The 16,800-nt window shown below is 46.6% G+C and overlaps 1 protein-coding gene across 1 annotated transcript in view; it reads left to right on the forward strand.

The window, feature by feature from the left end:
• The window catches only part of Elapor1 (endosome-lysosome associated apoptosis and autophagy regulator 1), a 77,510-nt gene extending 70,014 nt beyond the window's left edge, over positions 1-7,496 (forward strand). Inside the window, exons 18-22 of the mRNA XM_052179437.1 lie at positions 152-253; positions 2,216-2,342; positions 2,422-2,600; positions 3,595-3,760; positions 4,730-7,496. Of these exons, the coding sequence (XP_052035397.1) occupies positions 152-253; positions 2,216-2,342; positions 2,422-2,600; positions 3,595-3,760; positions 4,730-4,798 (643 nt within the window). The 3' untranslated portion in view covers positions 4,799-7,496. The remainder of the gene's footprint in view (positions 1-151; positions 254-2,215; positions 2,343-2,421; positions 2,601-3,594; positions 3,761-4,729) is intronic.
• The last annotated feature ends 9,304 nt before the right edge of the window (positions 7,497-16,800 follow it).

The following is a 16,800-nucleotide window of genomic DNA, read 5'->3' on the forward strand; positions in this document are numbered from 1 at the left end:
GATTTCCCTGGTCTCCACTCTCTCCACAAAAGTTCCAAAGTTTGTGCCCTCCCTGTCTGTCAAGGAGAACCTGAGTGCCCAAATCACTCCATGTTGACTCTATTCAAGGGCAGAGTGAGCCCTTCCCTCACAGCGTTGGCTTGCACTGCAGATCCAATGATGTGACTCAGTCCTGCAGTTCTGGAAGATCAACCACCATTCGCCTCAGATGCAACCCAATGAAACCCGCTCCTGGCACCCTGAGGCTCCCCAGGTAACCTCAGCCTGCGCTTGCTGGGACTCACTCCATCCCAAGATGCAGACACTACTTTTAAAAAGAAAGAAAATCCATTTAGATCCATTCATAGGTTCTTGGGGGCACAGTCATGGCCTCTAGATCATAACTCAGTGTAAAGGATAAGCAGGGTGTGGTGGTCCATGCCTTTAATCCAAGCACTTGGGAGGCAGAGAGGCAGATGGATCAACTCCAAAGCTGGAGGTCAGCTTAGTCTACAGATCAAGTTTTAGGCCACTAGGATGACATAGTGACATATTGTCTCAAAGGGGAGAGGGACAGGATATTTGCTCACTCAATGGTATGGCAGTAGAGGAAAGCTTCCTGGCCATTGTAAATATCATGGCCAGCAAAGCAATAAGCTTACCAAAAATGAATCGTGGGAGTGCATGCCTGTGACCTCAGTACTTAGAGGGTCCAGGCAGAAGAACCAAGGTAGTGTCACATATTCCTGGGGCCATTATACACTAGGGCAGGGAGAAATATGGACAATCTGTCACAGACTTCCCTTCCCTCAAGGATGACCCAGTATTTTTGTTTAGGCTAGGTTGGTACATTGCTGTCTTGACTAGCTCTTCCTGGTCCTCACTCTCCCCATGTAAAGACCAAAGTTTGTGCCCCAGTTGAGGTTGACCTCAGCTGCGTAATGAATTCAACACCAGCCTGGACTACAGGATACACTATCTTAAATAATAACCAAACCAGAACACATACATGTGTGCGCACATGCACACACACACACACACACACACACACACATACACACACACACATAACTGTCCTAGGCTGAGGAAATAGCTCAGTAGAGAAAGTGCTCAGTGTGCAAGCATAAAGACCCGAGGTTGCTCCCTAGCCCCTAAGTCACATGCTAAGCATGGTATCACACTTGGGATCCCAGGGTTGGAGAGCTGGAGACAGTGGATCTGTGGAGCTCACTGGACAAGCCAACCTAGCCTAACCAGCATGCCCCAGGTGCCCCCCAAAACAAAGTGGACATCTCCTGAGGAAAAACACCCAAGAACAGCATAGCACATATTTATGCCTGAACTCCATCCCAACGACAATCCCACAACCATGCAGCTATATAAAAATAGCCATTGTGAAATATAGCACGTCTGTGGGAAGAACAGGAGCCTTTTAGGGGGTTCTAGAACCCTGACATCTCAGGTTGAGCTCTTGTTTGACATCGGCAGAAACAGACAGGGATATTGGAGACTAAACTGTCAAGATGGCCAAGGTGAACTCATCCATATATCTCCAGCACTTGGAAGGACAGGACAGGGTATTACTTTGAGTGTAAGGCCTGTCTGGGTTACAGAGTGAGACCTTGTCTCAGAAAGAAAGGGAGGAAGGAAGGAAGGAATGTAGGAAGGAAGGAAGGAAGGAAAGAAGGAAGGATGGAGGGAAAGGAGGAAGAGAGGGAAGAAGGAAGGGAAGGGAAGAAGGAAGGGAAGGGAAGATGTAGGAAGGAAGAAAGAAGGAAGGAAAGAAGGAAGGATGGAGGGAAGGGAGGGAGAGAGGGAAGAAGGAAGGAAAGGGAAGGGAAGGGGGAAGGGGGAAGGGAAAAGAGGGAAGGGGGAAGGGGGAAGGGAAAAGAGGGAAGGGGGAAGGAACGAGGAAGGGGGAAGGGGGAAGGGGGAAGGGGGAAGGAAGGAGGAAGGGGGAAGGGAAGGGGGAAGGGGGAATGGGGAAGAAGGGGGAAGGGGGAAGAAGGGGGAAGGGGGAAGAAGGGGGAAGGGGGGAACAAGGGGGAAGGGGGAAGAAGGGGGAAGGGGGAACAAGGGGGAAGGGGGAAGAAGGGGGAAGGGAAGGGTGGGTGAGGGAGCACCCGAGTTAAGGGCACATTGAGGGAGGCATTTTGGAAAGAGAGCAGATAAATCAGGCATGAAGCGTCATAGGTATCCAAGGTGACAACACATTTTCTCCTTTCTACTTTACTAGCATGTGCTCTGATGGGACCTGTGATGGCTGTAACTTCCACTTCCTGTGGGAGAGCGTGGCCGCTTGTCCACTCTGCTCAGCCTCTGACTACCACACTTTCGTCAGCAGCTGTGTGGCTGGGATCCAGGTAGGCTGTCTTCTGCCTGGGAACGCCCAGGAGATAAGGGGCTGTGAGTTCTGAGGTCCTTGTTTTTCTCCCCCAACAGAAGACTACTTACGTGTGGCGAGAACCGAAGTTGTGCTCTGGGGGCATTTCCCTGCCTGAGCAGAGAGTCACCATCTGCAAAACGATTGATTTCTGGTTAAAAGTGGGCATCTCGGCTGGCACCTGCACCGCCATCCTGCTCACTGTCCTGACCTGCTACTTTTGGAAGAAGAATCAAAAGTACTTGGTGGGGTGCTAGAGTGTGAGGGAGGTCGGAGTTGGACCCTTGAGCCAGGGTGTTACTGAGAATCTTCTTTAGAGTTGGCTATTGACCCTGCAATTGACCAGAGACTTTTAAAGATACTCATCCATTGTAAGTCTCAGTTATCTTCATTCCTGAGCAGGGATGGCTATCTAAAAATGGCTGTAAGATTCTTTAAGGAAAAACCAAACCAGGTGGTGTGGTGCATGTCTTTAATGCTAGTACTCAGGGGCCAGGGACAAGTGGATTTCTCTGAGTTCAAGGCCAGCGTGGTCTATACAATGAGACACTATCTCAAAATAAAAAAACAAAAACAAAAATCCAAAAACAGAAAGAAAAAGAAAAGGGAGGGAGGGAGGAAAAGAGGGAGGGAGGGAGGGAGGGAGGGAGGAAGGAAGGAAGGAAAGAAGGAAGAAAGGAAGGAAGGAAGGAAGGAAGGAAGGAAGGAAGGAAGGAAGGAAGGAAGGAAGGAAGGAAGGAAGGATCCTTGGGCTGAGGTTGTACATCAGTGGTCAAGTACTTGCCTAGCGTGGATCAAAGTCCAGCTAAAAAGAAGAATGTTCTTAATTTGTGGTTTTTATTAACAATGAAAAAGCAAGATGTGGTACATGCCTGTCATCCCAGCACTTGGGAGGTAGAGGCAAGAATTCAGGATCACCCCCCAGCTACATATCAGTTCTGGGACAGCCTGTGCTATATGAAACCCTGTCTCATAAAACCCCAAACCAACCAAACAAGGCATGGCTTTGTAATTTCAATATTTCTGTTAACCTTTGATATCAAGAAACAAGAGGCCTTGAATTAAAAAGATCACTAAACTGGGAAGCAAGATTCCTTTCTGTCCATCTGTCCTTCAAGCCGTTTCACAAGGCTTTGCCTTTACTGTGACAGGCTCTAGATCTATTCGTAGCCCAGCCTTTGCCCCGCGCTCCCACACTCATCTCTGGCCTCCTCCGTTCCCTTGTTTCACAGATTGGAATACAAATACTCCAAGTTGGTGATGAATGCTACTCTTAAAGACTGCGACCTGCCAGCAGCAGACAGCTGTGCCATCATGGAAGGAGAGGACGTGGAAGATGACCTCATCTTTACCAGCAAGAAGTCCCTCTTCGGGAAGATCAAATCCTTTACCTCCAAGGTAGGGAGGAACTAGAAGTGAACTAAAGATCAGCTTGGGGGTGGGGGGCATGGACACTGAGATACTGGGTGGCCTTGCTCCACACAAGACCTCTACTCAGATTCCAACTTCCAGCATTCTTCTGGCCTCTCCCCAAAATATCACCTCTTCCCCCCTCCCTCGTAGCTCACATCAACGCTCTCTTCCCCTGCAGCCCAGTTTTCCCCCATTGGGTGAAGAGGAGGCAGGTCTCTAGGTTTGATTTCTGATAGAAGCCAGGGCCTCAGAGCCTTTAACCAGTGGAGGGTGCTATCCCCAAGGTGTGTGGGCCCGGTCCTGAGAGGCTGAGTCATAGCCTAGTGTAAACTACAGCTGCTGTGTAATTCTGAACTGGGCTGGGCGGGCTGGCTCCGTGTGGGTGCATAGGTGCATGAGAAGCTCATAAATGCAATACAGACACCACTGTCTCTGGGCATAGGGCCAGCAGAGGGCATCCAAACAGTCTCTCCTGAGCCGAGCATACACCTGACTGCTGCACAAGGGAGTCTTTCAAACAGGTGTGAATGAGGCAGGCTCCGGAGGCTAGGAGAGGGCAGGAAGCCTGCTGAAGAAGGGCTTGGCAGTCTGCTCAGTGCCTGGGTCTTTCCTTTGTGCTGACCTGTCAGGGTGACTCCCCTGGCCAACGTGGGCCTTGATTTTTTTTTCCTCCCTCCAGTGTGAGGTAGTTAGCCCTGGGGACCTCTTAGGGCTGTCTGGGACTTCTAGAACTCAGCAAAGATGCAAACCAGGAATCATAATTCTCTCATTCTCTGACCGAGTCTGTAGAGAGCAGAAAGGGACAGAGGACAACTCGTTCCTATGCTCCCACAAAGCCACCGAAAAGCAGGACGTCCAGAAGGGTTCCTCTGTCACCCATTCTCCATTTCTCTTCTCTGTCCCCTTAATTTGCTCCTGTGCAGCAGGCAGCTCCTGTCACCATCTCTCTTTCAGAGGACTCCTGATGGATTTGACTCGGTGCCACTGAAGACGTCTTCAGGAGGCCCAGACATGGACCTGTGAGAGGTGTCCATCCTGCCCCGCCTGCCTCCTCACCTGAGCACATTACCCTGCAGGCCTGTGGCAGTTCAGGTGCCAGCATCCTGCGCTCCCCACTGCTGGGACTCTCTTCATTGTGGCCTTATCAGAAGTTTGGATTTCAGACCCGTGTTTTTTATATAGTACCCAAACCTTCCTTTCCACTTGCCTCAAACCTACCAAATATACCCACACTTCATGTATTGTTTCCTTGCTTACATCTTGTTTTCTAAAAAATAGTCCACCCACCCACGGGAGCCATACCCTCATCTGCCCAGAATTATTAGAGTTTTTGAGTGAAAGTAGTTCCCTTTTTTTTTCTTTTTTCTTTTTTTAAGTACAAAATTGACTTCCGGCCTCCTGTCGAGGACAGGAGCATCTGGGAGGTTTTCTGGTCAGACAAAGGCTTTCAGCTCACGTTGTGTTTAGAAGGGAGGCTGTGGACTGAGGGACAGTCTTCTTGGCAGCCTTGATTCATTTCACCTGGGTAATGAGTTTGAGTAGGGAGCAGTGGACAGCCCGGGGGCAAGGTGCGTGAAGCCTGCGTAAGAAAACACAAAGGAAAACACAAAGAATGGGGGTGGGTGTTCATTCTGTTTTATAACCAGGCACCTCATCTCTTTCTCTTTAAATGATAAATATTCTCACTAAAGGCAAAGGAAGTTATTTACCAAGAACTTGCCCACCGTCTGATAGATCTATCCTCCACAATTGTTTTTGTCAAACCTCTCCTCCATCTCCTTATGACATTAGAAAGAACCAGGTAAGTCTAGCTATATCTTCTATTGGCTTTTCTGGAAGGTAATAAACACTTGTCAGTGAGGAACCACCCCCCATCTGTGAGTGCCCAGGTCCTAGAGGCCTAGAGTATTATGGGATGGAGCATCTTATTTATAAAGAACGCAGGGGGCAGAGGTTTAGTGGGGCAGTATTAGACGGCAGCCCACTGCGGCATGGGCCAGCTACGGTCATATATGTTTCTGTTTATAACTTACTTGCTAGGTCACAAAGGTAAAAACTTCTAGACTGACCAGAAAGGAGCTGAATGCCAGGCAGATACAAATCAATCTTTAAGGAGGAAAGTAGGGATGTCTTACAAAGCCTGCACCCAGCTGGGGCGTCTGTTGCCCCTAAGCCTCTGTCCTGGCTCTGTCCTGTTCTCATTTCCTTTGTGCACTATACATCTAAAAGACTCCTGGTCCTCATTTCTGGTAACACTCCTTTGAAAGGTAGATTAGGTACCAACTCACAAGTAGAGTGGGATTCCTCTTCCCATCTTCCTTTTTATTCCAGCTATAATCAGTGAAAAACCTGGAATAGAAAAACCAGAGAATAATTTCCAGTTAACTTACTTTTTTTCCCTACTGCTGGGAATGGAACCTCTTTTATCCATGCCAGAATAGCCATCTCTTGGTCAAGCCCGAGTGACCCACAGTCTTCACTTGTGCCCTTTAGGACAGAGAGGCATTTCTGAGTGGTTTGTCAGCCACGAAATGGTTTGCCCATCTGATTAGCCATGGCTGCCCTGGTGATGGCTTCTAAGTCAGAAAGAAGTGAAGCTTTGCTGTGACCTTGGCCATCAAAGGCATCAGTGACAGCTAGACAGACCTAGAAGCTCTTCTTTGGGCATCCACGTTGTCCCTCATTCTGTGGATCTCAGAACCTTGACCATACTGGAATATTCTTGAGTGACTATGTACAACCAGGCCATGAGCTCACAGCCAGTCTCCTGCAGCCTCTCAGGTGTCTGCTTCCCATGGAATAATTGCTTTCTGTGATGAAGACCACAGGAGATACTTAGACTGTTCTGGAAAACATCATGGGGAAAAGTTCATCTCTTTGGACTTCTTTATTCTGACATCCTGGAATTGAGTGTCCTCCTCCCAAGCATCCTCAAACAGCACTGATTCAATGACTGCACCTTTTTGCATCGTTCCCCTACTCTTTACTGGGATGGTTCCAAAAGGAAGAGGGTCACTTGTTGCTTCTCTAGCAGCTCAACAACTTCAGATAATTTTAGGAGCTCTACTAACACATAATTCACATACTGCAAAAGTCACCCTTTCAAAGCATACAATTGTGCGACTTTGGGTATATCAATTTTAGTTTTCTGTGCTAAAGATGAAACCCAAAGTTCCTCACATGCTAAGCAAAGTGTTCTACCACTGAGCTACATCACTGACCATGAACATATAGTTCAGAACACATACACAAATTCTGCAAGGGAAAATGGCTCTAGTCTTTGAGCCAGAACTATGGGAGTTTGCAAAGAGTTTAGGGCCAGAGAGCTGGCTCAGGAGATAGTGTTTAATCTCCATTCAGATATATAGAGTCCTAGAATACATAATCTCATCCTGTAGTTAGTTATTACCTGTATTTGGCTGGGAATACATATGAAGATTATGGTATATCCAAGGCCCAGGGGATTTCTTACGCCATCAGAACTTTTTTTTTTTTTTTTTTTTTTTTTTGGTCCAACTATATTGAAGATAAGACTGACTATATTTATACAACAGAAGCTTTGTAAAAGATTTTTCATCTCTGTGAAATCGTATTTGTGTCTCATCAAGACGGGTTGGATTCCTTTTTTGTTCTGTATTTCAAGCATTTAGTTTGTTAGGTATGGGTGTTGCATGCCTTTTTTTCTCTCTCTCTCTCTCAAAATAAAAACCATATCTTTTGAGCTGTCTTTCTTGAATTACGGGGTCGGTGGCTGGTTGGGAAATGGTGTCTTTGAAGCCTAAGAAAAGAAGAGCAGCAGAAGGAGCATAGATTTCAGAACAAGAACTAGAAAGCTCTCCGCACCTACTGGGGCATTAATGCTTAATATCTCAGTTTCCATAATAATAAAGCAGTAAGTGATATGAGACTAGAAGAAAGACAGACGATGGGACAAGCGAAAGATGGCTTGCTAGATCCCTTCCTCAGGTAGGCTTCTCTCAAGTGGCATTAGCTAGCCACACAGCATTTCCATACAATACAAGTGAATTTAGCTTCTCCCAGTAGGAGGTGGATTATCGCAGAGTAGATGTGGAGAAAGTTCTAGAGGGTATTAAGGACCTACTACTTCCCAGGGCAGCTGGGGTCTTCTGATTCTGTACTTTCTTTTACTATAGTTGAATACACTTAGCACCCCAGGAAAAGTGGCCTGCCAAATGAGTCTAGTATGTCACCAGGTTTTGAATATAACAGAGCATTAATTAATGTTCGACATCAATCTTTGAGGAAACTATTTAGTGGTCAAGTTTTTCCTCCAGCCCCTCCCAGTTCTCTGTCTTGAGAGCCTTTTACAGCCTCTTCCTCCTCCTCAGTCTCCTTTTTGTTCGGTTTGGTAGTTTGGGTTATTTTTGAGACATTGCAGCCTAGGCTGGCTAGAAGTCATTATCTAGCCCAGGCTGGCCTCAAACTCAAAGCAATCCTGCTTCAGTCTCCCAAGTACTGAGACTATAGGCATGGAGTAACCATGTCTGACTATGGGTTTTGGTTTTGTGTGTGCATATAAGTCTCATGGTGCTGTTATTGTGTGTATTTTCAGATTTTTATGTTGTATATTGGTATTTAGTCTGCATATATGTTTGTGCATCACATATATGTCAGAAACCTGAAGTGGCCGGAAGGAGGTGTCAGGTCTCCTTGGCCTGGAGTTGGCAGTTTCAGGTCAACATGTGGGTGCTGGGAATCGAACCAGGTCCCCTGGAAGAGCAGTCAAGGCTCTTAACTGCAAAGCCGGCTCTCCAGCCCTGTTGTTCTTTTATGTCACAAAATAAAAAGTACGTTTATTCAGCAACAGCGATACATTTTAGAATTATAGCATACAATGAAAAAGAGCAAGTTTCTCTGTTTTCAAATTCCTTGCAGGTTACTCTTTGAGATTCAGGAACACTAAGTCATTACTTAGTAGTATTACAAAAATGACAGCCTGTTGTTTTGAGATAGGATCTCATATGGTCTAGGTTGGGCCTGAACTTTCTGAAGCCAAGAATGACATTAACTCCTGACCTTTCTGCTATCATTTCTAGAGTGTGAAGTTAGGTAAATTCCCTGACTGGCAGACAGGTGAGGGGAGGGGGGCATGACTCGACAGTAAACACGCTGAACTTCCAAGATGGCTGGCTTCTTCATCACCTTGGCCTGAGACCAAAACCTAGAGATAAAAAACAAAGGCCTAAGGGACTTTTATCCTCCTTGGAGGGCCTCCTGCCTGAGACCAGTCTGACAAGTTCAAGGCCTGACTAAGGTGTGTTTACTCCAAAAGGTGAACTGTTTTCTTGTCTTTGTTCAAACTGGCCGACCCTTAACTGGGAGAAGACCCTCTCAAAGACCCTTAATGACACCCCAAACTCCTCCTCTCTCCCTTCATATACCCACCTCCTCATATACCCACCTCTACCACCCCCACCCCCACCCCACCCCACCCCCCAAGCAAGAGACTGGCTTCCTCTTGCTTTACAGAGGCTTTTTCTTTCCCATGTGCCTTGCAGGATAGTAAAAGTCTTTCTTTCATTCTTTGTTGTTGTTGTTGTGTTGTTTGGGGGGGGGTTGTTTTTGCTTTTGTTTTTTATTGTTTTTATTTCTGAAGATAGGGTTTCTCTGTGTAGCCTTGGCTGTCCTGGAACTCTCTCTGTAGACCAGGCTGGTCTGGAACTCTCAGAGATCCATCTGCCTCTGACTCCTGAGTGCTGGGATTCAAGATATGTGCCTTTATGTCCAACAAGTCTTCACCAGGTAATTCTGTTTGCTGCCTGAGATTTGCTAAGCTGCTGCTGTTGTGCTTGGGACTTCCTGCCTTCAGATTCTTTAACTGGCACAGAGAAGCCCCGTGTGCAGTAACAGCGGGCAGTCAATTGCTATGGTGCACCAGCAGAGAGGTTAGAGGACAATTTGCAGGAGCTGGTTCTCCTTTTCCTCTCTATGGGTCCCTGGGATTGAACCCAGGTCATCAGGTTTATCTGCAGGCCTTTACCCACTAAACCATCTTACAGGGTTGTTTTGTTCTGTTGAGACAGGGGGGGTCTCAGTTTGCAGGCCCAGGCTAGTCTTGAACTGTGCAGCCCAAGCTGGCCTCAAACTTGAGATTCTTCTGCCCCCGCTTCCTGAGTGCTGGCCTTACAGCTGCCCATTGCTGTGAGTGGCTCCATGTTCTTTTTCTAACTCATGTCACCTTCAGAAGAGCAAAAGTCTCTGTGGCTCTCCTGTCAGGCAGGGCAAGCTGGTTGTATACGAGCCACCTCCTGACTGGGTGATACTGTTATGGAACTTGGGATACCAACTGTGTCCCAACTCATGAGGTCTAGCCATCCTCCATAGGCCAATTTCAGAAGCCAAATTAAAAGTGAAAAGCAACCCTGGCGGTGGTGGTTTACACCTTTAATCCCAGCACTCAGGAGGCAAAGACAAAGTCAGAATGATCTCTGAGTTTGAGGCCAGCCTAGTCTACAGAACAAATACCAGCACAGCCAGGGCTACACTGAGAAGCCCTGCCTTGAAAAAACAAATAAGTGAAAAGCAGAGTTGGTATAGTGGAATACCTTTAACCCCACCATGCCAGACAGAGGCAGAGGCAGGCAGGTCTCTGTGAGATCGAAGCCAGCCTGGTCTACAGAGTGAGTTCTAAGACAACCAGAGTGAGACCTTGTCTCAAAACAAATCAATGCAAATATTAAGAAGCAGAAAAAGATCTTCTCAAGGTGACCACCTTGGAAATAGGGGCAGAGGGGACCAGGGACCTCTCCAAGTCTGTCTTCAGGGTCCTAAAGTTTAAATAGAGGGTCAAGGAGACAAGCACTCAGCAGTTCCAGTAAAGTGGTGTCTTAGTCAGGGTTTCTATTCCTGCACAACATCATGACCAAGAAACAAGTTGGGGAGGAAAGGGTTTATTCAGCTTACACTTCTGCATTGCTGTTCATCACTAAAAGGAAGTCAGGACTGGAACTCAAGCAGGTCAGGAAGCAGGGGCTGATACAGAGGCCATGGAGAGATGTTCCTTACTGGCTTGCTTCCCCTGGCTTGCTCAGTCTGCTCTCCTATAGAACCCAAGAATGCAGCCCAGGGATGGCACCACCTACAAGGGGCCCTCCTCCCTTGATCACTAATTGAGAAAATGCCTTACAGTTGGATCTCATGGAGGCACTTCCCCAACTGAACTCCTTTCTCTGTGATAACTCCAGCCTGTGTCAAGTTGACACACAAAACCACCAGTACATGTGGTGTGGTCCTGCCCACCATGAAGGCCTCAGTCTCAGCCTGTAAAGTGTGCTGTCAAGTTGTTAGAACTCTGTGAAATCTCTTTCCAGAAGATTTCCCCTTTCTTTCTCACAGTATAGAATTCCTGGGCAAATTGCTACTTCTTTGGGGTCCATCGTTTCAATAGTAAGATTGACAGACATGGTGTCTCTTTAGACTATATTTCCGTCAGACCAGTGGCGGTCACTGGGTTGTACTGGTGGTTAAATACTTTAGGTATCACTCCTGCTCATAGGGTCAAGTGAAAACGCTAAGCAGTAGAAACAGATGGGTGTTGTCTGTTAAGTCTGAACTGAGAGCTTGGCTGAAGCTGCCTCAGATCTCAGAAAAGCCTAGAAGCAGGCACTGTCCTCATTGCAACAGGGGAAGAAACTCCAGTAATTGTGGCCTGCAGGATCACTAGCACCTCCACCCCACCCCCACTCCTCATCCCCACCCGTCCTCCCAAGGGCAGCCATCCTCCTGAGGTACTTCCTGGAGGCCCTTACTCTCTCCCCCTTGCCTAAGATCCTCTCGTCATTGTTCCTGATAGGTCTCAGACAGCCTTCAAAAGGTTCTGTCTTGGCTGTGGACAAGAACAGCAGAAGCCATATTACAACCACACAGTCCTGCTGCTGTTAGTTTTACCAAATTTAACATAGACTGTAAGACCCCAGGACAAAACTACAGACAAACCAAGCTTAAAATCAGATAGGGTAGGATAGAATTATGCAGATAAACTTAAAGATTTCCCAGTCACTGACAAAGAAGAGAGTCCAACGAAGAAGATAACGTCTTTGTCTAAACTTATGTTGTTTTGAGGCAGGGTTTCTCTGTGTATCCCTGGATGTCCCAGAACTCATTCTGTAGACCAGGCTGGCCTTGAACTCACAGATATCCACGTCCCTCTGCCTCCTTAGTGCTGACCACTGCCTGACTTACAACTTTGTCTAAACCTTTAAAAAGACATTTAAGGGCTGAGGCTACAGTTCAGTTGATAGCGAGCTTGCCTGGCATACTGGAGCAGCAGCCGTGGGAATGGTGAGGGCTGCGACCCCTCTGTCACCTACTATGGGCTGGAGGAGGTGGCAAATTAGAACTCCAAGGAGGAGGTGTGGATGGTGAGCCACCGGCGGGCGAGGCTACAATACAATCCTTCCTTAGCGAGCATCCTGGTGGGGAAGAGGTTCTGCTGGAACAAGCTGGTGCAACCGAAAGATGTCAGTCACTCCCCTGATGCCAGAGAGGTGCTAAAGCAGGACTACATAGGTGATGGCCAATCCGAGTTTATATGTGTGTGTGTGTGTGTGTGTGTAATTTAAAAAATTCACAATCCCACATAAAGTGCAACTTCTCACATGGTGCAGTGTGACTTGTCACTCCAATTCTACCAGAGGCTAACTCAGTGTCTGCCCCAGCACCCACCCCTCCCCTAGGTCTGGTCTGGCAGCTTTCCTTGATCCATGAGAACTCTAAATTCCTTTGTAGCCACCTGAGGAGAGGGCATCACTCTTCCTCTCTGATAGAAGGGAATGGAAAACCCAGAATTGAAACGACTGTAGAAATAGTGCAATAAATTTTAGCATGGAGCCAGGGGAGTGGCACCTGCCTTGTATCCCAGCAGTCGGGAAGCAGAGGCAGGTGGATCTCTATGAGTTTGAAGCTATACTTGTCTACATAGTTCCAGGATGATCAGGCTGCACAGAGAGACTCGGCTCAAAAACAAGCTACCCTGTGGGCTGGAGAGATGGTCTAGATGGCTAAGAGCACTTACTGCTTTGTCAAGGGGCCATAATTTGTGGTGCAGTACCTCCATCAAGTACCTCATGAACATGCGTAACTCCAGCGTCAAGGGATCTAATACCCCCATCCTAGCCAGTGAAGCAAACACACACACACACACACACACCTTAAAAAATAAATCCCAAATGTCTTGGGAAACCAGAAAGGTGTCTAACCAGTCTGGAAAACAGGACCGCCTGCGCTGGAGAGGGCTCCCAGGAGAAGGAAAAGCTAGTGCGATCTAAGAAGGGGAAGAGAATTCCAGGTAAAAGGAGCTTGTGTAAAGATGGCCCCAAGGCAAGGAGGGGAGCATGGTGTGTGGTAAGGAGAGAGGAAGGGGGCATTTCCAGAAGTTAAACACCTTCCAGAAGCTGGTAGGCAGCAGGCAGAGGGAGTGTCGTGTTTGTACAATCTCCCCGGGGCCACAGGTGTTCTTCCAGGAGGAAAGTGACATTATTGAGCCTGCCTGTCAAACACCAGGAAATGGAGGAAAGAAAGAAGAGCACAAAGCCAAGAGAAGCTGAAGAAAGGCCTGAGCATAGCCTGGCTGAGGGTTCTTACGCCCCTGAGGCCTCAGAGGAGACACCTGGAAGCTAGCTATTTGTAATGATAAGGACTAATAGAAATGGCTCCACACCATCACTCTGGAACTCTTGTTTGTTATTTTTGAGACAGAATCTTGCTATGTAGCCTAGCTTACACACTCACTGTGTAGACCAGGATATCTCTAATTCTCTTCCTAGATTTCTTAAGCACTAGCATCACTCACTGTAACCACACCATGCTGGTAGTTTTCTGCTGACTAGGATTTTTCTTTTCAGCCATACATACACATCTGGTTAACTAAATAAAGGACAATAGACTTTTTTTTAAAAATCACATTAGCTTGGTGTAGTGAAGTATGACTGTAGGCCCATCTACCTGGAAGGCTGCAGAATTCCCGAGTCCTGTTAGCCCTTAGATTATTTTATTTATTTTTTACTTATTTCTGCTCACCATTTTAACCTTAAAAAATTATGTGCATTAGTGTTTTGCCTGTATGTATATCCTTGAGAGCTGCCATTCGGGTGCTGGGAATTGAACCTGTGTCCTCTAGAAGAGCACCCAGTGCTCTGAACTGCCGAGCCATCTCTCCAGCCCACCATTTTAACTCTTGAACACAAGTTCCATGACCTTCAGCTAAACACCCCAGCAACATATGTGTCATTTTCCCTTCTTGAACCATGACCTCACACTAAGTTTGTTCAGGAGAGTCTTTCCGAAACCACTGGTTCCCAGTCTTCCTAACACTCTATTGCCGTTTCTCATGTTGTGGTGACCTCCAACCATAACATTATTTTGTTGCTATTTCATAACTGTATTTTGCTCCTGTTATGAATCAGTAATATAAATATCTGATATGCAAGATATCTGACAGATCCCATTAAGGGTTGTTACGCACTTGCTGAGAATAGCTGCCTTCAACTGACTGGGGGAGATTTGTGGTTAGGGGGCATATCTATAATCTCCACACTTGGGGGAGGGAGGTCAGAGGATCAAGAGTTTAAGGTCATTCTCAGCTTCACAATGAGTTTGAGACTCTATCCTTAAAACACAAAAATTAGCAAAATCATTTGAATAGGGAGCTCTGGTCTCTGGCCTAATTCCATACAGTTGAATGGGGAGCACCAGTGGCTGGCCTAATTCCATATAGTTGGATGGGGAGCACCGTTCTCTGGCCTAATTCCATACAGTTGGATGGGGAGCACCAGTGGCTGGCCTAATTCCATACAGTTGGATGGGGAGCACCAGTGGCTGGCCTAATTCCATACAGTTGGATGGGGAGCACCAGTGGCTGGCCTAATTCCATACAGTTGGATGGGGAGCACCAGTGGCTGGCCTAATTCCATACAGTTGGATGGGGAGCACCAGTGGCTGGCCTAATTCCATACAGTTGTCTCTGGCTCTGTTACTTTAATTTTTTTCCCTCCTGAGTTTCTTCTGAAGTTATCTTAAGGGTTCCAGGAATTACAGAAATGGTTGATAAACATCTTTATGACAAATGACCAACCCAGCTGGAATAGCACAAAAAGCTATAGAAGAGACCCCCACCCACACCGGTGTGGTGAGGTGATTATCCTCAATGATAAGGCTGCCCCATAAGGCAGGCCTCATGGTAACGCCAGAACCAGACTGTTCTGGGCAAGGGAGAACAGCTATCACAACTTCTCCAGAGCTCCTGGTAGAACCAGATTGAGATAATGACCAATCAAGCTGTGGTCTTAACCAGGACTACCTGTTCTGTCTCTGTCCCCTATACAGACCCCAAGACCCTCCTTTCTCTCCCCTTTCTTGCCCTACCTCTCTCCTTTTCAGTGCTGGAATCTGAACCAGGGCCTTGAGTATGCAAGACAAGTATTCTAGAGATGAGCTAAGTCCCTGTTCCTGTTAGTCTTGGAGTCAGACTTGAGGGTCACTGGACCCATTTCTCTGTTCTTCCCCGTGATCATGCGGATGAAAACACCTCCATCTTCTGTCCCTTGTGACTACTGTCTCTTTGGTGTACTGAGTGGGTGGCTAGTCTCTTGGGACTCTTGAAGCCTTGGCTCAGTCACATGAGCACACTTGGGAACATGCCTCTTCTGAGTATTTTCTTAGTGATTTTCTTATTTTCTGAGTGATTTTCCTGGAATAGCTTCAGAACACAGGGAGACTTGAGAAAGTAAGGGAAGGAGGGAGGGATGGAGGGAGGGAAGGAGAGAGGGAAGGAGGGAGACAGGAAGGAAGGAAAAGAGAGAAGGAAGAATGGAGGGAGGAAAGGAGGAAAAGTAAGAGAAGGAAAAGAGAGCTAGTGTCCTTCAGCACTAAAACTCCTGATCTTAACTGACAAGCGGACTGTGCTGCTCTGTCATTTGTTATACTTCCCGGGTAGCACCAGTATTTTAATCGTATTACGTTTCTGCTTATGTTATGCTTGTTGGGAGGGGCTGTGTGCAACATGGGAGTCGTTCTTGCCTTCCAAAGTCTGGATCCCAGGGATTGATTGAACTCAAGACTTTAAGGTTCCAGTCAAGGACCTTTACCTGCAAAGCCATCTCACCAGCCAGACCTAGCACAAGACTTTTTAAAGAGTGGTATTTATTTATTTTTTTATTTTTATTTTTCTTAAAAATATCTAGAATTACTTAGAAAGTCTTATTTTTTCATCGACTAATTTGTTAATTAACTTTGTTTTCTTTTTCTTTTTAAGATTTATTTATTTATTTATTTATTTATTTATTTGTTTGTTTAATGTTTGTGAGTACACTGTCTTCAGACACACCAGAAGAGGGCATCAGATCCGATTACAGATGGTTGTGAGCCACCATGTGGTTGCTGGAAATTGAACTCAAGACCTCTGGAAGAGCAGTCAGTGCTCTTAACCACTAACCCATATCTCTAGCCCCCTAACTTTGGTTCTTTAAGACAGGGTTTCTCTGTGTAACCTTGGCTGTCCTGGAACTTGCTCTATAGACCAGGCTGGCCTCAGACTCACAGAGATCTGCCTGTCTTTGCCTCCCCAGTGCTAGGATTAAATTAGTAAGCCATTACTGCCCAGTAATTTATTTTTATTTCATATGTACTGGTGGGTTTTGTCTGTATGTATGTCTGTTTGAGGGTGTCAGATCCCCTGGAACTCGGGTTACACACAGTTGTGAGCTGCCACCTGGGTGCTGGTAATTGGATCCTCTGAAAGGGAAGCCAGTGTTCTTATCTGCTGAGCCATCTCTCCAGCCCAAAGAGAGGTATTTATAAGTTAATAATAAAACTAATAGTAAAAAATACCTAGAGGAAGTTGTTTTCTTCTTTTTGAGAGGCCAGAATTTCAAAGTTACTTCTGGGATTACACTATGAAGGACTGGTCCAGAGGCACTCACTACGCCCTGCCCACAAAAGCACCTGCCATTGTTTCAATACCTTAGATTATAAAGATCTCACAGGGGTCTAGCAACTCCAATGTTTTG

Source organism: Apodemus sylvaticus, chromosome 4 (genome assembly GCF_947179515.1).
Source record: "Apodemus sylvaticus chromosome 4, mApoSyl1.1, whole genome shotgun sequence".
Taxonomy (NCBI): domain Eukaryota; kingdom Metazoa; phylum Chordata; class Mammalia; order Rodentia; family Muridae; genus Apodemus; species Apodemus sylvaticus.